Source organism: Balearica regulorum, chromosome 9 (assembly GCF_011004875.1).
Source record: "Balearica regulorum gibbericeps isolate bBalReg1 chromosome 9, bBalReg1.pri, whole genome shotgun sequence".
In the NCBI taxonomy this organism is placed as follows: Eukaryota; Metazoa; Chordata; class Aves; order Gruiformes; family Gruidae; genus Balearica; species Balearica regulorum.
This window is the reverse complement of record NC_046192.1, coordinates 26697850-26720461: the sequence shown is the minus strand read 5'-3', so window position 1 is coordinate 26720461 and position 22612 is coordinate 26697850. Positions and strand designations below refer to the sequence as shown.

Below are 22612 nucleotides of genomic sequence, written 5' to 3'. Positions count from 1 at the left end.
CTATTTACTGTCTGGGAAAGCTTTTAACTTATCACTACAAGTAAGAAGGGAAAGAAAAACTCAAAACTTTCTAGTAAAGCATTGATAGCTTCTGAAGGGAAGGTATTACTCTAAGAGTGTTCAATGTCTCTTAAAATGTTGCCCTTAAAGGCTGCACTGAATGGCAAGGTGAAGAAAAGAAACACACACACACATGTGCAGTTTACAAATATTTTACTATGACAGCCATGATAAAGAAATCCTTTCTGGAAAAGAGTCTATTAGGAATTAACATGCTGTTCTATGGTTTGTTCTGAGACAAAGGATATGTTTTGGTTCCTTTAGAAGTGAAGTCTTCAGTCTCATTTCAGTTGTTCAGATGGAGCATTAAAAAAAAGATGTGTAGGTATGCTATAACTGTAATAAAACAAAACAAACACATATATAAGTAGCCAAAATTAAAAAAGACACTAACACCAAAATAAAAAGTTTAGAAGTAATAGTACATTAGTACTGTGGAAAAATAAGCACCAAAACAGACCTGAATTTAAAGGGAATTCTGGTTGTACAGTACCCAACTGTATATGAAAATAATCCTGCTATGACAAAATGATGCGACATCTTAGTGCTTTATCCATCTCTATTTGCAACGTCCGCGATACTTCAGCGCAACACAGTAATTCCAGAAACAGTTCAATGTGGTCCCACCCTCTTGTGACAGCAAAAGCCTTTGTGTGTCCGTGCCTGGACAGCATAGAGGAACTGATTCAGGTTAAAACTCTTTTGCCCTTCAGGATGGAAAGAAGTGAAAGCGAGAGGGTGGGAGCAGAGGGCATACTCTGAGGAGGGCATGATGCCGCACAACACAACCATCTAATCTTCCAGAATTTTTTCAGCATAAAAATTACTGTGTGTCAAACAGTTACTATGCAGAATTTAAGAAGCATTAAAAGGATAATAGTCCTAAACCATACCATTTTCGGTGCCCAAAGGATAAAATAAGTTATTTTCAACCCTACTTTACATTAATTGATAGACACACAATATAGTTATTTTTATTTTAAAATAATTATCTCTCATACTTGCATGTCTGATTTCCTTCTCCTACCCTCATCCAAAAAACACCCGGGGAATCTCATCATCAAGTCATTTAAAAGGGGCCTGTGATTGTGCTAAGCTTTCAAAGTAGCCTTTTAATCACATCCTTGACTTCTACAGGGTGGCAATGCCTTTGTTCAGCATCTGCAAATATGCGTTCAGCATACGCCGCAATGTTTTCTGCCAATCAGTGGCAGGGCTAGTCTCACTAAAATTCTAAAACTAAATCCCCAAACATAAACCTTATGATTTGGATACGGCAAAGAAACAGCATGGAGTAAAACAGCATTAAGGATTTCTTCTCCAGTTTAACATAAGCATCTCTCCTGCTTAACAGAATACCTCAGGTTTATTTGCACGCACAGATCTTATAAGCTCTATTTCTGCGCACACCACAACTTGCTAAACCCACCTTTTCAGTTACCCCTTCGTATTTTCTAATTGTTTATTTCTCACTTAGTGTGTCAGCAGGCATGTTGCTATTGTCAACTTCCAGCTTGCGCTCCCTCCCTGCTCCCACTACACGGAGTTCTGCTACCTTCCTTCCAAAGACAAGACCAGAAATTTGTTAGAATTATTGAAAACAGCTTAAACATTCTTTACGTGCCCCTAAATGGCAAACCGCTCGCCCTTATGTCACACAGCTCACCTGTTGTCACCAACAGGTACATCATTACTCATCCTAGCACGTACACTACATACAACTCCGCAACGAGTCCAACAGCAGGTTAGCTGAAAGCATTTACTAGGAGTTTTAAAAAGGATGAGGCAATAACGAGGAGTTATTCTGGCACGGTGCGCTCGTCCCAGCTTCTCCCAGCCTCACGGTCCTGCACCATAGCCCCACGCCTGCTCGCCTCGGTCCCTGCTCGCCCTCTCCTCCCCTCAGCCGTTTCCCCTCCGGAGCTGCTGAACGAGGAGACGAGGATCAGAGACGGCGCCGGGAGGTTGAGCAAGAACAGGGGGAAGCGAAGGGAAAGGCAGGAGGGAAAGAAAGGGCGTCGTGGATGGCGGTGGCGGGGCAGGGGCTCGCTCCTCACAACACGGTTGCCCACGGGCGGCTTTCGCTCCCCGCTGAGGGAACCGCAGCTCTTCCCACCCCGTCTGCGTCCCCTCCCGAGGGAGGGCCTCAGACACCACACAGGCGGCAAAGCCCGCTCTCCGGCCGTGCCAGCTCCCGCTTTTCCCCACAAACTTCCCAGTTTCACGAACGGCAGATTATCCGCCCCCCCCCCCCCCCCCCCCGCGAGAAAGCGTCCTCCCTCCGCCGCGCTTTCTCCAGGCGAGCACCAGTGCCCGTTTCCCTCAGGGCCAGCCAGGGGTCGGGACTCCCCCGCCCTTACCCCGCCGCCCGGCTGTCTCCCGGACCTCTCCCCCCCCTTCGCCCAGCCCGCTTCCCACGCCGCGCCGGGGGTCACGGCTCCCGACCCTCTCGCCCACCGCGGCGGTGAGTCAGACCGGCAGCCTCCCCCGACGGCGAAGGGAGGGGGATCACCGCCTACCCCAGCCCGCCTTTACCTGCGCCGGCAGCGGGAGGAAGAGCGCAGAGCGGTGGGGACCGCTGCCTCAGCGGCCGGCTCCCAAGCCCCGGCGGCTTCCGCGCTAATCCCGCCTTCCTCCCCGTCCCCGCGGCGTCCCGCGGCGCCACAGGAGCTGCAGGGCCAAGGCAGCGGCTGCCTGCCCGCCCCCCCCCCCCCCCCGCCGAAGCGGCTCCGTCTCTATGGCTACTTCCCGCGAGACTTCTTCTTCCTCGTCCCACCGCCACCTCACGGGCCCTCCCCGACCAGGTGACACGGCCCAGTGGCGTCACTGCGCCGCCCGTTAACTAATACCGCTTTAAAACCCTCGTGTCCCCACAATTTTTGTTTATTTTTTATACTTTTTTTAACTTTTTTTTTTTTTTTTTAAATAACAGCGCCCGTTCACGCTGCCGCTCCGGCCCTACCACCTCGCCGCCCGTTGCCGAGCAACCAGGCGCCGCCCACTGACCTACTTCTAAAATTAAAATAAATCCTTTCCACGCGGGGCGGGCAGGCACGGCCGTGGGGCCGCTGTCATCCTCAACTACGAGTCTCCCCCCTCCCCCCCAAGAAAAAAAAAAAAAAAAGCCGCTCCTGGAGGCGAGGAAATTTATTTTACTTTTATCCCGCCCAGCCCGTCCGCGCAGTAACGGAAAACAAGATGGCGCGGGAGCGGGGCTTTTTTTCCTCCTTTCAAACCGGCGGGAGGCCAGCCCCCTCCCTTCCCAGCATGCCCCGCGCTTTTCTAACGAATTTCGGTTCGAGTTCGCCGTTTGGGCGCCATTTTCGAGTGTGGAAGCCGCCGAGCCGCGGCGGGAGCTGGAGCCGCCCGCGCTGCCGCAACCCGCAGCCTCGCTGAGGCCGGACGCCACCAGTCCTCGAAGGTACCAGCTCGGCGGGCGGTGCGGGGTAGCTCGGTGGGCAGGGTTTCGGGCAGAGGCGCCGGCAGTTCGCCCGAGGGCAGGTGGAGTCGGGGGGCTTTACCCGTAGTGAGCGGGGCGACGGAGGCGTCCTGAGGGCGCTTCCCTGGGCAGGGGGTGCTGAGAGGGCGGCGGGCTCTGCCCCGCGCCTTCTACTTCCCCTTTCCTCCTCGCCCCGAAGGAATGAAAGGCGGCGGCAGCCCCTCTCTGCGGGCCCGGGCGGGGGCTGCTCCGCCGAGGGCCCTTCCCGAGGGGTCCGGGCTGCCCGACGGCCGCTCGGTTCCCGCGCCGGCGGGGCACGGCGTGTCCGTCCTGGCCAGTGTCGGCAGATGCCTCTGAGAAGGGGGGATGAGAGAGGGTCCTCTTGCAGCCCAAGGGGGAGAGCCGAAGGTTTCCCGCTGTGCCCTTAGGGACCTCTGGGGACCCCACCTAGGACGGGGCAGGAGAGGAATACATTTCGATAGCACAGAAGTCCGATTTTAATCTGCTTACAAAGCAGGGACCCTTCTGTAACTAGCTCTGCCTGCTCCTTTTATGCTTGAAGCATGAGACAGAAATCGTAAGAAAGTCTGTAACGACTTGGAAAGACCGTGACAAGGGTACAGTTGGACTCCTTTGATTAACGGATGGATTGGGGGGGGGGAAACCACCAGAACTTTTTCACTGACATGGGCTACCGCTATGAAATTGAATCGGCTGTTAATAAGGAAGCTTTTCTGTCCGTCTCCGACTGTCTTTTTCGCCATCCCGGTAACAAAAACGGCACTTGGCAGGAGATCGCTGAGAGATGCTTTTAACAAACACCTTTGGACTGACTCGGGGGAGGGGCTGGGCACGAATTTGTTAAATTTCTTGGGATGTGGCAGCTGATTTATCGCGATTTAAAAGCGGAGGTCAAGTAGTTACGCTTGTTCGTTCTGTTGAAGTATCGGAGGGGGGGAGGGTTGGTAAGGTAAATAGGTCTATATTGCACAATTCTGTTGGAGTGGAGCAGTTTTGGAAAAAAATAAATAAATCTGGTACTTTGAGAGGCTGTAATTGTCTGAGACAGCCATTGCGGAACACTTCTTAACAGGGGCATAGACTCAAATCGCCTTAAAACGAGTTCTTTCTCTCGTTTCCCCCCCTCCCCCATTGTCCCAAATGAAGGACTCTCATGAGAGTGTGGGTTGGGGGTAGGTCTGAAAACGTCAAATGATTGGCACCAATTGTAAGATGACTTTCTAACCACGTCAGTTTTTTATCTTGTGAGAAGTAAACTTTCTCATGTCTGTTTTTCTGTGAACTAACTTCGCCACTTGCTGCAATTTAAACTCTTTGGAGAGAGTTTCGCTCCTGCAGTCGTCTTTCCTCTGATCGGTTGCTTTCCATTTGTACTTTTTGGGAGCTGTGCTTAAGTGCCAGCTGATGGACTTTGGTAATGTTTTGTTCTTGATCAGTTAACTTTAACATCGTGACTAGATTAAGGTATTTTGGTTTGCTTTCTCTGTTAAATGTTGAATGCTGGCTGTAGTGGTTCTGTTATATTTTGTGGAATGAGTGTGTTGATTTAAACAGTTTAAGAGTCAAGTCTTTGCTATAATTCTGCAGGTTTTTTTCTGTTTATCTGTCTATCTATATAAAATATATAGTCAGCCTGAACTGTTGAAAGTAAAATGCGTGTCAGGTCTGAAACGTGTATGTGAAGAGTGTTTCCAGAAGAGTATAGACATATGGCTACTCAGTTTGTTAGTGCGAATGTGTCTTTAACTCTTTTGCCCCCAGCATCACGGTTGCTTTCTCTGAGCATAGTGACCGCATTGAACATGGCTGTGTGAGTTTTCAGTAGGTAGATTCTTGCCGTTTCTACAGATTAGGGTCGGTCTGTTGTTTTGGGGGCTGACATGTATTAAAATATACCATTATGAGGCTAAGCTCGAGGTTTTGATTCAAATTTGTTTTTTTATCTTCAAAATATCTCTAGTCTTTAGTTCTTAAATTAGTCAAACATCTGGGCAAACATGTAGGTATATTCCTTAGGGGATTGTAGCTCAATGCTGAGATCACGGGGTTTTCTTGTTTATGTTAGCAAAGGAGATAGATCCCTTCAGTAGTTTGATTGCTTGGAATGGAAGGGGAACAGCCAACAGAGATCATGCCAAGCAAGAGCACCAAAACCTCCACAGCAGCCCATCGGAAAGGCAGAGCGCCCTTAGAGGAGTCCACCAGTGACATGGAAGTGGAAAATGAAGGTGACAACCAGCTTAGCGAAGTACCTCCACAAGGTAGGTCTGAATATTGTGGTTCCGATCATGTGTAAACTTGATGATAGTGCCTGTTTAGCAACAACATCCAATTGAATTTACCAACTGTTCCAGATAGGATTTGCTCCTTTCTAGAAAGGAATATTGAAAGCCTTGACTCCTGGCAAGGTTTAAACTGCTTTTAAAATGTTAAAGAGGGTGTGCAAAGAGTTAAAGTGTTTGGACCAGTGATTTTGTACAAGTGCAAAAGCAATTTGTAGACTTTCTCCTAATAAAGGTTATTTCATATTCCTGATCTGTAACATTGTGCTTAAGATTGTGGTACAACAGCAGGATTTTTCAAATTTATATGCAGCCAATGGTATGGGATTTCTTGGAATGGAATAAATGTCAAGTTTATTTACTTAACTCTTAAAATGATTTGACTTTCTTTTTCATGAAACAGTGTATTTTCTTGAGTTTCTTGAGATGAGATTTTGCTGAAAATGTCTGGAAAACCAGCAGTGTGTGTCTTTTTTAGGTAGCCAGATACACAATTATTAAAGCAAGGTATTTGACAAATGGATTAATATCTTGAAATTTGTGACAAGAACTACTGTGTATTTGAAGAAAATGTTGCTAGTAACTGTTGAAAAGCTGCTTTGCTTACAACTAGCTGATATCCAGGGGGCCAGTTTGTTTTCGTAACAAACTTCCTGTCTTTGCAGAGTAGTTGTGCTGTCATTACAGCTTTCAGAGCATTGTGCAGCGATCCCCAAATCTTGCAGAGTGACTTGTGAGCACGCTTGAAATGTGGCTTTGCACTTATTAATTAGAAAGGCTTTGCCTGTTTCAGATTTGTAGGCTTATTGTGACGGTTGTAGCTATTGTAATTGCAGTGTCTATTAAAGTGTGTTAGAATAAGAATTACATAATGAAAGAACAAGCCCACTAGTGAATCGATGGGACATCTTAAGTATCTCTTTTTAAACAATTCAGTTCATGGAAAGAAGAATTTTAATTCCACTTAGCTCGTTTTAATGATTGCAGGCAAAAATATAGGTTTGGTTCATGTAGAAATGTTTGCTTTTCCAGTTGAACATTTTAAAAGGTGTCTAGTGATTGAGAGCTTATAGTCTTTTTTTTCTTTCTGTTTATTTTGGATGGTTTTTAGCAGTCTCAAGTGAGGTGCTTGATAATCGAAGTTTAGAAGAGATTTTGGGTAGCATCTCTCCTCCCCCACCTCCAGCAATGACCAATGAAGCTGGTGCTCCTCGTCTCATGATAACTCATATTGTAAACCAGAACTTCAAATCCTATGCAGGGGAGCAAACTTTGGGACCTTTTCATAAGGTATCTTTCTTTTACCTTAAGCGTTTTTTAAATGAAGGTAAGACTTCGCTGTGTGTTAGTGTTCCTTCCTGTATCTTCATGTAAGCATACCTCAAAATAACTGAAAAATATTTAAGTTCTAGAATTACTTATATAATGATATCCTAAATTTTCATTATTGGGTAGTGGAGAAAAACAGTTAAGTGCAACTTTCTGATACTGTACAATTTTAATTTATCAGTAAACCTTAAAAACCCACTCTTTTCTCTTTATTTCGTTTACTGCAGAACTTTTAGGGGTGTGTTAGAAGAATGAGAATATTTTTTAGTGCCCACAAGAGACTTACGTGGCTAATCATGAAACTTTCCTTGTGAACGTGCTTGCTAAAAGCAGTATCGCTTTGAGTTAACAAGTTAAAATTTAGAAAGCTGAGCTGAATTGAGGTGTGGTTTTTTCTTAAAGAAGTTGTACTGCTCTACCTTTGGCAGTAAAAACTAAGCTATCAGATAGTCTGCAGTTTCATGCGCTAGAAATAATTGTGTTTTAAACTGTTCACAAATCAAATGGGTGATGTGCACTGACCAGGATCTATTTCCCTTGAATATCACTTTTTTCCCATCTATTATGCAGCGTTTTTCATGTATTATTGGGCCAAATGGCAGTGGGAAATCCAATGTCATTGATTCGATGCTTTTTGTGTTTGGGTATCGAGCACAAAAAATCAGATCCAAAAAACTCTCTGTGCTGATCCATAATTCTGACGAACATACGGACATCCAGAGTTGTTCTGTGGAAGTCCACTTCCAAAAGATCATTGACAAGGTATGTATGCTTCTATTCAGAACAGTGGAGACTTTTTTTTTTTCTTTAAGGATTTGAAAACTTTTAATATTTGGTTATTTTAGTTTGAGCTGGGGAAAACTTCATAGCCTGATTAGTTTACCTTTGGGATGTAAAACATCAATTTGAAGTTAATTAGCTCTAAAAATTCCTCTTTGAATACTGCAGTTCTTAAAATATTACTAGGGTTTCTTTTTTTATTTTCTGCAAGACTTATATCTGGTACATGTCCATTTTTAAACTATTTAGAAATATGTAATAGTAATTTTAAGAAGAAGTCGTTTTAGAGTTGTCATCTCTTTTACCTCAAGTAATAAAACTTCTTTCTGAAATTAATAGGACCCCTAAAAATTTATAAGTCTGTTTGGATATTTTATATATTCTTAAATTTATAATATGAGCATAAGAAATAAAACCTATTTAAGCAAGACTTTTCAAACCGATTGGAACCTATTTTGTGTTACCTAAATTTAGAAAAATATATAATGAATCTGAAACTTTCTTATTTACACTTTATATACTGTAAACATGCCTGCAATTTTAAAACAGATTTTTCATCAAAAAGTCTTGACCTCAGATCCTACCACTAAATATTTCTGAACCTAATATTTTGTTTGAATTAAATAGAAAGTGTTGGCAAATTTAAAAAAAAAAAATGCTTGCCACTTCATATATTGATAAAAACTTCTGGACACTTTAATTTTTGTGCACACATTCTAGTATCAACTGTTGAGTTTGGGGTCAGTCAAAATAGTGGGAAATTTACATTGAAATTTCAAAAATTGTGTTGTTAAAGTGGCAATATATACACACCCTTTGAAAGAACTGTTTTAAAATATTTTTTTCTTTGACATGATAGATACACACACACACACACCTTTTGCTTGTATTTATAATAACCAGATTCAAATATTATTAATTTTTTTTTCCACTTTGTATTAACATCTAGAAGCTAACTTTATGATCTAAAAAACTTCTGCATATATTAGATACCAATTTGATTATGCTCTTGGGGGTTAATCTGGGAAAGTGGTAGGCCAGTTGAAGTCCTTACAAGAAGCATGCATCAATTTTAACTTTTTAAAGTGTAGTACCAGCTTGATTTTTAGTTGCTGCTTTGTAGGGAAGACTAAGATATCTTTGAAGCTGATGATGTCATATTTGTCACATCTTTAATGTTTTGCTTTTTTTATCTTCTACAGTTTCTCTTTAGATCTGCTCAGCTAAAACTAACTCTTTTTCCTAGCACTATAAAAGAGGAGTTTAAAATGCAAACAGTAGTTAAGTCATTCAAGACTTGCTAATCTAAAATGTAAAGGGTGTAATAGCACAGCCAGTTTAACTTTGAAGTAGGCTTTTTTCCTTTGTGATTTGAAGCAGTGGTAAAGAGAATAAATTAAGTGTTTTCAAAGCAATAGCTTGTATTAGAGGTGAGAGAGGTGTAACATGAAGACCATTCAGTTTAAATTATTTAGGGTATTTTTTGTCCAGTTCTCCAGTTCTTTTTTTTTGTTTTTTTCTCTTTCTTTTTTGAGATATGCAGCTTTAAGACAGTTCCCACTCCCAGAGTGCAGTTGACTTGAAACCTGAACATGATAAAACTTCTGTGCTTAATTATGAAATATGAGGTAAACCTGCGATACAGTGATTGTTTTTCTGGCTTTTGTTTTTCCTCAAAACAGGAAGGAGATGATTACGAAGTCATTCCTAACAGCAATTTTTGTGTATCTAGAACTGCTTATAGAGATAATTCTTCTGTCTATCACATCAATGGAAAGAAAAAGACATTCAAAGATGTTGGTATTCTTCTTCGAAGCCATGGAATTGATCTGGACCATAACAGGTTCTTAATTTTACAGGTTGGTGTATGAATAAAAACAGTTTTAAGTAAAGCAATATTTCCAGTTATGGTTATAAAAAAAGATACTGTCTAGGTTTTAAGTCTTATATTTGAGGCCTTAAAGTACTCTAGCAGCACATCATGGTTTGCATGCTCTAATAAAGATGCGAATCATTATTTGCTGCTTTAGAAATTTAAGGAAGAGAAACAGTTGAAGATACTAATATAAATTTTTCTATTAACAAATTTGTTTTCCTGACATGTGGATGAATAGAAGAGTTGTCATACTTGTTCCGCCCTAGCAGCACGTAAATATTGGTGTAGTAAAATAAACCTTAAACCCCAATATTATTGTGCTGCTTAAGCGTGGCAGAGATTCAGCAACTTGTTTATGCTTTAGATAAAATTGCATCAATATTAACTTAAATCTTAATGATTCTACTGTTATCTACGGCTCTTATACATAGATGTGGTTTTACTGGAGAAGTATGTATATAAAAATTAACTGTGCATAAAAATTGAGTGCAAGAAAAAACGCGTGAAGTGTACTTTATGTTTAAACTTGTTTAACAACTGTGGAGGATTCAAAGAATGGCAGGTTTATAGCCAATTCAAGCTATGTTTTTAAAAGCTACAATTTATAACCCATACTGTAAAAATAATCATAGAATTTGTCAATATAATATCATTTATATTCATGTTTGACTTTATAATGCTTGCTGGCATCTGTTTTCTGTTTAGAAGACAGGCTGAGGAGAACCACACTAATTTTTTTCCAGTTTTTTAATAATAATGGAGAATTTTGCTATGTGCCAAACAATTACTTGACATGTAAATTGAGTGAAAGTACTTGATGGAGGTATTTAGATATTAATTCAACTGAGTAACTGTATCTGCAATTACCTGTAATTATTTCACTACTATTGCTAGCAGGTCCCAAATCTACTCTGAAGGATCATGGCCTAGAAAATTAGTGAGCAGTGGGAGCCTCCCAAGGACTAAAAATTTTCAATAGCCTTTATTTTAGGCCTGTTTTTGTCAAAGAGGCTTCTAGTTCCCCTCTAAAAAAAATAAAAATTCTAGATAGGTCGCTGTGCTTGCTTCACTTCCTCAAGGCTTTTCGTGCAGTCCTTTTTTTACAGTTACACCCACAAAAAGAGGATATATCTGTTTTAGAGTCTCTATACCAATTAATTATTCCCTCCAACACTATTCTGTATTTTCTGTTTCAAGATGGAGCGAGAAGTACCTCCAACAAAACAACTGTAGTAAATACACATTTTTTCTATACAGTTGTTCTTAAGTATCATTTTAACAAAATTTTTAAAAGGGAGAGAATGCAGAGTCAAAGATTAAGCTAGGCAGAAATTATGGTGCAGAGATATCTGAAGTCTACTAATAGAGAGCATGCACTTTTACTGCTGGGAGGAGGGGAAGAGAACATTTGGGAAGGAGTATTGCTAAGCTTTTTATATTTATTTTATTTTTTCCCAAAAAATGTGATTTATTTTCTTCTCCCATTTAATTGTTTCCAGGAACTTACCCATGAGAACTTACCTTTTCCTAAATTCTTGAGTTTCATGCTTTCCACCTGTACAGTGGAAATAAGGGGGAGGTATAACCAATATTAAGGCATAAAGCAATCGTTCCCACCATTATTTATTTTTTTCCTCTTCTTTCATTCCACTAGACTCTTTGTGGGTAATGTATTATCATCAACGGCAGAGGAAGCTGTACTGAGATTTTTTTACTCTTTCTGACTGAGGCAAGGTCCTTTCTCTTTGCACATAAGGTTTTGCGCCTTTTTAAAGTGAAATCTACTGATTTGGCGATTCAAAGTTGAGTACTTTGCAGTTGGGAAATGTAGCAAAATTTTCCACATAATGACAGCAGAACTTCAAAACCCAAATACTAAAAATTATAGTTAGAAGTAAATGAGACCATGTCAGAAGGCTAAGGCTGTGAACTGTCATGAGAGTTGCCCTTTTTTCCCTAATATTTTTTCAAATTATTTAAAATTAAAGGGATAAGTAAACAGATTTATTTAGCTTTTGCTCTTCTCTGGTTACAGCCAAACTAATGTAGGTTAAGTTTAAGTTGCTATTGAGTCAGAGTAACTTCTCATTTAAAATAAGTTATAAATATCTTTGATTTTTTTCACTATGTCAATATGGTGTAATTAAAATATTTCACTTGTAATACAGGTTCTGGGCAAAAATGTTAATTAAGGATTATCAAATGTTAATTAAGGATTATCAAATGTTGGTTTTGGTGTGTGACAGAATATTCACTAGTTAGTACTAAAGAAAAAGTTGTAAGAGAACATATCCTACATGTAGTAACAAAACCTTCAGATGCTTGATTATATCTTGCTAGCATATTTAGCATTACTTAGTGGAAAATACTTGCTTTTCAGAAGACTGCTTTATTTTTTTGTTTGTTTCTTCTTCCCACTTTACCCCCTATTTTGCAGTCTTTTTCTGACATAGCAAATTTTGGTTCCTTTTGGGATAAAATTTAGAAGTTTAGGCCAGACTGAATTGTTTTTAAAAGTTGGGTAGGGTGTGATGCAAGTACTTGTGGTGATGCTATACTGAAAATCAAACTACTGATGACTTTTATGAGTAACATTACAAAAAAACACCTGTGGAAAAACAGAATATGTAAGATTGAGTAGTTCTGGAAGCATTACAAATTCTGTGCCTGAACTAGCTAATTGAAGAAAATCTTGTTTAAAAATGGCTTTAGTTAAAATGGGATATTGCCAACATTTAACAGGAGTTTGTGACTTTTGTGTTCCTTAAGTTCTAATGCTATATATTTCATGTTTTTAATAAATTCCTGTGTGCTTTTAGTACTTTAGGAATAGACAACTGTTCAGGGCATTTTCAATGGGCTTGCCACAGCCTGAAATTGCAACAGGAAAAACTGCATCTTGTCGCTTAGAGGAAAAGAGAGTATGCTAAGCACTGTGGTAAAATCCAGCATCTTGCTGCTATTTTTCTGTCTTCCACGCCTAGTGCCCCAGCTTCAGTAACTTGTATATCTGTACAGAACAACAAATAAAATTACTTAGCTTTTCTTGAAAGACTTACTTGGAACATCGATGTATGTGTACAGAAAACTTGTGTGGGTTCTGTGCTCTGGCTGGGCTGGGCAAAACGCAGGTAAGTATGTTTGCTGTTGCTCAGTAGTGACCCCTCTGAACAGGTTAACCTTGAGGCCAGAAAAAAATGTCAGCCTCTTTATCCTGGCTAGTTTGCCTCTGAGGAATTATTAAATAAATGGGGAGAACTTGAAGGGCTGTCAGGTCTGGACATTGCAGGGCAGGCACGTCTGACGAGCGAAGCAAACTGGCTGTGGACAGCAACTGTTAACACCTGCTGAAATTGCCTTTTGCAGTCTTTTGAGGTAAGAAAAGTATAGTCTGTATAAGCTTTTTAAAAGGAAAGTGGAGTTTCGTAGGTAACTGCCATTCAGCAACTTTGCAGATGAATATTGTAGAAATGGCAATAAATGGCACAAGACTTTGAATTAATTTTCTACTGAAAGACAGTATCATGGGAGCAGACTTCAGTGAGTTGATTTCAATTTACTTGAGAAGCTGCTTTCTTTCAAACAAATTGAAACTTAAGAAAATTTTCTACTAATTACAGTTGTATTTCATGTAAATGTATTTGATAGACTTAATTAAAATATTCTCATGTAATCTTAAGCAAATATAACCAACTACAGTGATTTTTATATGTATGTATTTTTTGTAACTGATTGGAACAGCATTTTGTAATGTACTAAGTCTTATCCTATGGCAAGATTATGTTGCCAGAAAGGAAGTCTAGTCAAGTTTTTCACCTGCTGCTTTGTGGAAGTAATGTAGGAGTCGCTCTTTCAGTGTATTGGAGAGGAAATGAAGGAGAACAGATTTTCTTCTCACTTTGAGATAAGCCAGAAGTTCCTGATTGTTGAGGTCTGCTTTCCTAATGAGGCACACCAACATTTGAGCTAAAGCACTGACTGGAGCACAAGCTGAAAAGCTCTACTGGGATTATACATGGAGATCTATGCTGCTGGCACTGGTGGTGAAGAGAGGTTTGTTCTAGAAAGGTCAAGGACAGCTGAGCTGAAGTGGTAGGAAGAATTAAAGCAATACAATTAAGTAAAATCAGATTCTTTAAATCAAATATTATGTAAAAATAGAAACCTTGCACTGATTCATAGAGTACAGAATCAATTTCTCTGTTTAAATATTACGCTTTATGCTGAAGTGAATACAGAGCAGCATAAGATATGCTAATATGTCTATGTGCAGTTTCAAAATGAATTGTCACATTATCAGAAAACTTATGTTAGTGATTCATATGATTTTTATTTTGCAAATTGCAACATAACGTTGTAACCAATGTTTATTAAGCTTTCTTCAGAAGAATAGGGAAATAGGATAAGTGAAGAGCAGCACTTTTCTAGGGGCAGTGTGTGATTGAGAGCGCTCAATTAAATAGTTAAATTTGAATGTACAAATAATATTAAGACAAACATCGTAGGTTGAGTTTGACAATAACTGACTTAGATTCCAAAGTGACTCTAGATTTGCACTCGATTTGTATTCTTGTAATAAATACAAGAATGTCCTTAAGAAAGCTTCTAAAATTAGACAGATGTGCAAACAGCTTGACAAAGGCTACTTTTAAATTATTTCCAGAATGCAGAATAGTAGTTTTGTGCAAACAACTGAATGTTGTATAACAGGCTAATTCCAAGTTTTTTCCTCATCTTTGGGCAGTAGTGGCCTTGTAGATTTGTGTATGTGCGTTTATTACTTATTTGACTTGATTTCCCACCTAGCTTCTAACACTCTTCTTGGAGGGCAGAGCATGAAGTTGCGTAGTTGATATATCTTTTTCTCCTCCTGTATATTTGCCATCTGGTAAAATTCGAGGGTAGAATGAGATATGATTGCAAGCATTAAGTAAAAGCAGCAATAAATGGAATTGGGAGGGAACCCAAACAACTATTGTGGCTTACAAGAGCTATATTACAGTCACATTTCCAGGAGAAGGAGGTTACAGGAATATTACTTATCCATAACTTCCAAGGCCCACACGTGTAGAATTAGAATTCATAGTTTAAACCATACTTGAAGAGGGAAGTATGAGTACACTGTCAAAAGAAAGTCAAATTGAAGATACATAAATTTAGCACTGAAGTGTGAGCACTGTCATGCTAGTCCAATGTAGGAAAAATAAAAAATGGGAGAGGTGTTGAAAATAGTGCAAGTAGTACACAGGGAAATGGAAACACGTCTCACATTGCTGCCTAGTGGCTTATAGAAGATGATAACACAGTTTGGGTGCCTTTCTATTCTCAAGAAACTGATTACACAAAATATTTGGGAAAAATACTTTTGTGAGGCAACTAGTGTCAGATGCAGAAACTAAGAATTCTACAACTTCTAAACTAGCACTTATCAAGTGATATGCCAGGCTGATATTCATTACTACACTACCTCTAATTTTACTCTCGATGGCCTTTTGCAGCAGTTACAAGTTCTGTCAAACAAACAGGTAGAATTGGAGCTGCAGCAGCAATGAGCCTGAACCTTATTAGCAGTAATTTAGTATTAGTGCTAGTTCTAATGTCAGTGGGCTAGAATAGAAGACCGAGGAAGAAAAAACAGTAATTGGAATTTCCCAAATTTAGTCTTGGATTTTCTATCTTTTACATCTCTGTAGAAAAATAAATTTACAGTAAAAATTCTCTAAATGTTGTAATGTGGTTTCTCATTCAAGCAAATGCTTAGTGCCACTGGTTTCATTTTCCTGGCTGCAGAAGCCATTGCTCTTCCTTATGTTGGTGATGCTAAGAAGTTGTGCATGGTGTATTTTCAACTCCTGTAGCTGGTGAAATGCTTGTGAAATCTCTTGTCCGCATTCCCCTTGCTCTGGGAGAAATGTTTTGCCACTTGAAAGAAGTTGAAGTATAGCAGTGCTCTATAAGATTAAAATTTCTAAGCTTTACTATTATTTGATCAAGTTTGCCTTGGTCGGTTCTGTCTAGCTTTCCATATTAAAAGGTTAAGAATTGAAATTGGGTTATAGTTTGGATTGATCAAGATTGATTTTCTTCACTAGGACAAACGATAACAGATTTTCCCAACAGCTACTGTAATGATCCACAGAAATTTGAGTTGGAGGTGGCTGTTACAACTGCAAGTTCTCTTTTCTCAGTGTTCTGGATATGCTGGCTGCAACTCAACTGTTTGCTTCAGTTCAGCGCGTAAAGGACAAGCAGGTTGATCACCTGCCGCGTGTAAAGAAAACCCTATTGTTTCGAAGTTCAGTGTGGTATGAATTGTCCTAATAACTCAAATAGCCCTTTTTATTGGGAACAAACGTTCATGCTTAAACAATTTTAATCTAAAATTCAACATGTTTTCATTAAATCTTTTTAATACGTGCATATCACCGTTAATCTTGTGATGTTTGACAAAGTTAAATGACAGGATGTTCTGACTGCTGTCTCCATTTGCACATCACTTAAATGAAACAGAATTATGTAATACCATAAGTTGCGAACTGTACTTCACTTCATCAGTTAATTTAGTAAGCAAATTGAATATACATTTCAACAGCATTAAGAAGTTACAAGATTGTTTTAATTGTGCTGTAATAGGTGTTATGCTCAGGATTACAGCATGTCCTGCTGATACCCATCCATCACTCAAAGATTTTTGGACTCAGAACTTTTTATGGCTGTTTAAAAAGCCTTAAAAGCTAGTATGTTATCAAAAGTATGCTGCCATTACAGTGAAACTAGTAAAATATTATTCTAAGTTTTAAAAAGCTGTGATTGCCTTAAAAACACCACATATTATAGCCACAGTTGTCATACCTAAACGTTTGTGATAGTTTAATGTACTTCTGAAACAGAATTACCTGTTCTGACCATAACCCCAGCCGACAGCTTTCTCTCCAAATACTGTAACACTTCTGTTACAGGGCAGGAATTAGGATTGTACAGATTGTAGGAGCTAGGCTTATTTTACTTTTCATTACTCCAAATGCTGGTAGCAGAAGAATTCTGAAATGAAGCTATTGTATTGATGCAGAAGCAAAACTAGGTGGATTTCACATCTAGATAAGAGGGGGTAAATCCAAACACTCAAACTTCAGGAAACTTTTTTTATGAGAGGAAGATATGCAGGAGATGCTCCCTGCTTGCAATAGGTTTCCTGTGTACAACTTGAAGTAAGAAGGCTTTCCTCCTGCCCAGCACCTCAAAGGTGGAGACAATGTAAACCAAAAGAAAAGCTTGTATAAAGGATTTGTCTAATTTACCGATATTGACAAAATGTGTGATCTTTCAGCCTGGATTCAATTGATAAGTATGTGGAAGTTCCATAAAGGGTTCAGAAGATGATTTCTTGTGTTCTACTTGCAACAGTTGAAGTGGGAAAGTAAGACCAATAGCATGTCCTGCTCTCTAAGGTTATGCCTCACCAAGTTGCTCAGCCATGTGGAAAAACATGGAAGGCTTTCCCAGTATATAGTATTGCATCTTGTAAGCAGTGTTTTCTCTCAAACTATTCCTCCTGAGCAAAAATGAACGTAAATTTCAATTCAGTTAGTTGTTACATTACTCGGCTTTTGAATTTGACTAGTGTTGAAGAGCTCCACTACCAAAAACCCCTCCAAAAACTGAAACACAACAGCAAATTCCCCTCAAAAACCACCCAAGCTGCCCAGTACTCCCCCCCCAGCCCAGGGTGCAGTACGCTTCCATCTACTGGATTCCAAGCACAAAATTCCCTTATTACAATACATATTTTAGTGTGCTGGTGCTTTTACTGTGCTTCAAAAGTTATCTTGAGGTGTGGTTTTTAACACTCAAAAGTTAGTCCAGTTTGTTAGGTGGTACAGGATCTTGCTAATCTAGCCCAAAGTTTTCAGCGCTTCATTTTAAAACTTCAGATTAAGACACCCGAAATGAAATGACAACCCAAAATTCTGGAAAATTGTTTTTACCCGCTTGCTGCCATAATTGTTCTGTGGAGTGCTAACCAAGTAGATCTGCAAATGTTGTGTTAACAGTTTAGTTGACAAAAATCATTGTGTTGCAAGACGCTCTCTTCAAAAGTTATTTTTTCCCCAATTTTCAGGGGTGAGAAGAGGCGGCAGTAATTGGTAAGCAAACATCTTTCTCTGTAGGTTCTCCAGAAACAACTAGTCATAATGCAGACAAGTCCTTACAACCAAAGAAAAAAGTATTGTTTCTTTCTTCGTACGGAGTTTTAAGGTTGCTGTCAGTAATCTTTCAATGTCAAAGGCTTTTGCTGGCCCTGTCTCATTTTGCACCAGAATTTTAAAACACAGTCTGTCGGCTGTGTTCTGAAACTCTGTAATTCCAGTTCCAGCAACATAATGCTGCTGTCTGCCAAGGGCAACAGGCAGGAGGTACTGCAGAAGTGAAAAGCAGCGCCCTGTTTCGAGGCAGTGACAACGGTTGTAGAAAGGCAGCTTAATGAGTAGGGCAAAATTTCCTTTATCAAGCAGCTTCATAACCTTGTTTAAAATTCAAATCTTTATATTCCAGAAAATACTGGATGAACTCAGATTAAAAGCTTTCTGTTCTGAAAGGATGAGCTGTTTTAAGAAATGAGTGTGTAATTTTAGAGAAAATAGTAGTAGCTCTAAGAAATGAGGTGCTAGAGTTTAGGGATTTTATTGTCCCACCTTCTGAGGGCTACATGGGAGGTGAAGTCCTTGCCCTTCACAAATTTGCTCTAGGAAATTACAGCAGTGGAGTGTGGCTACTTAGGTGAGCTGCCTGCGTTGCTAGAGATGTGCTAGTCCTAATGAGAATTTGGTCTTAACGTGAATCCAGAGGAGCGTGCGTGCAGCACAGGCTGACCTTTGAGTTCTGCCTTTAATAAATGTCTTACATTAAATGTATGGCATTCCTAAAATACTCCTAGGATGCAAGTATAACTTCTACTGAAATGCACAGAACTCCTAGAGAGTCCCTTGACTTGGCAGCCTCATAGCATGAAGTAGTGATAGATCTCGCCAATGATGTTGCAGCTCCTCTCGGTTTATCAGACGTCTTTATGGGCATCCGTCCGCCCGCTGTGCCCTCAGGAGCTTGCACACAGCAGGCACGTGTGTCCAGGCGCTCCTGGCTCGCGTCTTTGCGCTGCTGCTTCACCCTCTCATAGTCTCTTCAACCCAGTCGTCGACGTCAAATGGTTAATTATATTATGAGCACTTCTTACGCTGGTTTTTGAAGGCTTTTACGATTTACTTTAAAGTTTTTGTACTTTACTTAGGCACAATAGAAATTTAAATTTAGAAAGCATCTTAATCATCATGGTACTGAGATAATTCACCTCCTCAAGAGTGCAGGTATGCAAAGGAAGGTGGAATCTCCAGCTTCCAAGTTCCTTCAAGTGATTCCTCATATCTTACTAGAGGATGTGGCTTTCAAATGAGAGTGGCTCTTGCCCTTGTTTTGCACCTTTGTAGCCTGCTGTCAAGCAAGGTTTCTCATTAGTTGCCACAGCTGTTGGGTTACTTTATTGCTTAGAAATTCCTCCACCGATAAACCTGTGTTCTCTATGAGAATGTACCAATAATTGTTTTCTGGTAACCAAGCTGAGACATTTGGTAGAAACTGTTATTTAAATGTGTGTTCATTATGGGACGTTTGGGTTGACTACCTCTGTTACCAGTGGCGTCCCAGCATCCCAAAGAGAACTTCAGTCTGACGTAGAAGACTTCTCACATGATACAGAAACTGAAATCAGGCTCATAATTCCATTTAGAGTTCTTGCACTGAGTGTAGAGCCTCCCCAAAATACTCAGTGGATAGCTGATGCTTCTTCATACCATGATTACTCAACTTCTGCGGCTGTTTCATTCATTGTTAGCTGTCTGCCAGCTTCACCAGCGTCTTGGTATTGACATCCATTTTGGTTGTCTTCTCAACTAAATAGAGGATTTACTTTTTCTTTTTTTTTTCCTCCCCCTACTTTTCTCCCTCTCCTCTCATGAATTCAAGCCTGTGAGCTAGAGGAAGATAACTGAGGCAAAGAATTCCAGAGGTTTCCTGGTGGTCTGTTCTGAGACTTTTTAGATTTTAGTGTGACAGCTATGTTAAGTGTGCCCAAGCATGTTTTCTTCTTTTCAACAAATGTCTGCTGCTGCCGCCTTAGTTTCACTTTCAAAAGGGCTGTCCGTATTTTGAAAGATCTTTTACTAGATAAATGAGCACGTTGGTAAATTTTTTTTTCATAATTCAAACAATGGATCAAGTAATAAGCACAGTTAGAAAATTAGGAAACAGTTCTGTTGGCTATCAAGTTTTAACAGAATGCAGTGTTGTAAAATGTGGGTTTCTCCTGTTAATCATTGGCATGACTACTTGCAAGAAGAGCAGAAACAACTTTTTCAGTCTCCTTTATCAATTAAAATAGCTGGAAACATTTTTATTAATATGTTAATTATAGGGATGGGCTAAACAGATTTCTTAATATATTAACTTGGTAAACAATATAAATATTAAATACTACTATGATTATTCAGTTATTATGTATATATTCTAAATGTTTTCATTTTTGCCCTTGATAAGAAAAAGATCCAAGAATTTAAGTAGGTAGTTGTAAAATTACTTGCCTGTGGTGAAGTAGAGGAGTTGCACACAAACGTGGCAATGGCCAGCCTGAGAAGCTCAATCCATGCGCATGATCTCAACCACACTCGAGTCAGTTCAGCTTTTCAAAATTATATAAATGTATGAATGGCCTAAACTACTGTCACCAGGAATTCCTTAAAACATATTGTAGTCATATTCCATTATGTTGGGGAGCGATGGAGAACCCTCACAACTATGTTATCATCTTACTTAGGTGGTTGTGACTTAAAGATGGTTAATTATATTTAGAGAGATCATAAAAGCAGCTGACTTATATTCCTTGATTGTCTGTAATCCCTGTGCTCGTGTTAAATCTAGGTAGTTTTGTGGTTTGCAGTAGCACCTAACTTGAGGGATATATATGCTATAAAATATTAAAAAAAATATATATATATAAAATCTTAGATGTGATGCTCAGCACCTGAATTAGGTATCTTTTCTGCGATTGTTTTCTCTTGGATATAAACAGAGGAAACGCTTTAATGCAAGAAGAAACAGAGTAGAGACTTGTGACAATTCCACAGAAATTTAGGAGGTTACCCAGATTCCTGCCCATGAGCAGTGTCTCACTAATAGGTGGGTTTTGGTACAGAAATCATCCCGTTGTGCAAAGGGGCAAACGTGCAATTGGAATTGTGTATAACACAACTACAGTTATTAGGAAAGTAATTGGCTTTTTTGATATGTGTGAGAAATAAAAATAAGAGTTGGTTTGGTTTGGGGTTGGTTGTTTGGGGTTTTTTGTGTCTTATCAAACCTGCTGATGCTTTTTAGGAACAGTAATTATCAGAAAATAAAAGCTTAGATGCATTTAACTTCCAGAATTTTCAATTAAAAAAAAAAAACCCACCCTCTGCCTCTGTTTTATTCTAACAAGGGAATTACATGCAAGAAAGACTTATCTTAATAAATGCTAGTTCTTGTTTTGCAAAATTTGCAAAACTTTGCTTTTTCCCTTTACTCAGCCAAATGGTATTTACTAATTGGCAGAAAAGCATAGGGCCACTAGGTGTCATTGTGTACTGCGTCCATGGAATGGAATTGCTGGCAAACAACTGTAGTAACTCCCTTGGCTGCTCCTGAGGTTCAGGAGTACTTTATCTTCAACTGCCGTACCTGGTCCGGGTCGGGTTTGCAGTGCTTGCCCAGGAATCTTTCTGTGGCTGGCCTCTCTGGTTCTCCAGCAGCCTCCTTAATCATCCTCCTCCTCTATGTTCTTGAGACGTTCTTCCTCACCCATTCTTTTGTAGAGGCTTAGCTGTTCCCTCAAGCTCAACAAGTATATTGTTTTGGTTTAAATTTTGTCAGTTAAACCTTGAAACCAGCTTATTTCCTGCATTTAAAAATGGTCACCAAGGCCAGTCCTGGTGCTCTACAGTGTTGGTTATCTCTTTTACAAATAAGTTGTCTCATGTCGTGTACCTAACTCTGGGTTTTTGAAGGGTGAGTAATTTTTACTCTGTGTTGTCTTTATTTAATTTTTGCAGCATCTATCACATCTATTCCTGTTCCAGATACCATTTTAATATGTGTATATTCGGTTTCATGTCTTCACCTTCTGATATATGATCATATAATTTACAAAATATAATCTGTATTTTGAAAGATTTTGTGCTAGTCTGTCCTAAGCATAAAAGATTGATAGTAGATTTTTTCGTTGTTGGCTAATGATTGCATCAGTAAAATAAACAGTTCTTGTCATTGTATCAGGTTAATCGTTCCTAATTCTTATTTTTAAAAACAATTTATTGTTATTATTCAGCTTAATAATTTTAAAGTTAATGCTGTACATAAAGGAAAATACTTAAGAATGTTTTTCTTTTCCCAACAAGGAAGTCTCAGTTGTATGAACTACAAGCCCAGGTCATCCATCACACATGATTTTATGGACCTTCTGTTTTCTAAAGAGAACGCTTCAGGGACTTCAATCCTGACTAAGCTACCTTAAGACTATTGGGTGCTACGTGACCTAGAGGGCATGCTTTATTCTCTTCTTTTTCTAGGTTGGGGGAATACATTTTGAATCTTTAGAGAAATGAAGCAATGTTTAGACCTGAATGTTGGCTTCAGAAGAGATGCTGGTTTTCGTGCATATCACCACCATGCGTTCCTTGGAGGAAACTTCCATTCGCTTTGATCTTTGTTTTCCCGAATGTATTCCTATTCTGAATAATC

The 22612-nt window shown here is 39.5% G+C and overlaps 2 protein-coding genes across 13 annotated transcripts in view; one reads left to right on the top strand and one right to left on the bottom strand.

Annotated features, from left to right (window-relative positions):
* Nucleotides 1–2819, bottom strand: part of IFT80 (intraflagellar transport 80) — a 53557-nt gene extending 50738 nt beyond the window's left edge. For 2 of the 8 annotated variants that reach the window (XM_075761639.1, XM_075761646.1), the window contains exons 1-2: nucleotides 2596–2767; nucleotides 313–396 (exon numbers count right to left, since the gene is read on the bottom strand). In XM_075761639.1, the coding sequence (XP_075617754.1) occupies nucleotides 313–345 (33 nt within the window). In that variant the 5' untranslated portion in view covers nucleotides 346–396; nucleotides 2596–2767. Of the gene's footprint in view, nucleotides 1–308; nucleotides 397–1489; nucleotides 1620–1726; nucleotides 2181–2595 lie in introns of those variants that run through there. The other 6 variants (XM_075761642.1, XM_075761640.1, XM_075761641.1 and 3 more) reach the window with 6 other exon arrangements.
* A 508-nt stretch (nucleotides 2820–3327) lies between these two features.
* Nucleotides 3328–22612, top strand: part of SMC4 (structural maintenance of chromosomes 4) — a 39764-nt gene continuing 20479 nt past the window's right edge. Inside the window, exons 1-5 of one of the 5 annotated variants that reach the window (XM_075761637.1) lie at nucleotides 3328–3481; nucleotides 5586–5781; nucleotides 6917–7092; nucleotides 7702–7893; nucleotides 9594–9770. In XM_075761637.1, coding sequence (XP_075617752.1) covers nucleotides 5625–5781; nucleotides 6917–7092; nucleotides 7702–7893; nucleotides 9594–9770 — 702 coding nt within the window. In that variant the 5' untranslated portion in view covers nucleotides 3328–3481; nucleotides 5586–5624. Of the gene's footprint in view, nucleotides 3482–4722; nucleotides 4985–5585; nucleotides 5782–6913; nucleotides 7093–7701; nucleotides 7894–9458; nucleotides 9540–9593; nucleotides 9771–22612 lie in introns of those variants that run through there. The other 4 variants (XM_075761633.1, XM_075761634.1, XM_075761636.1 and 1 more) reach the window with 4 other exon arrangements.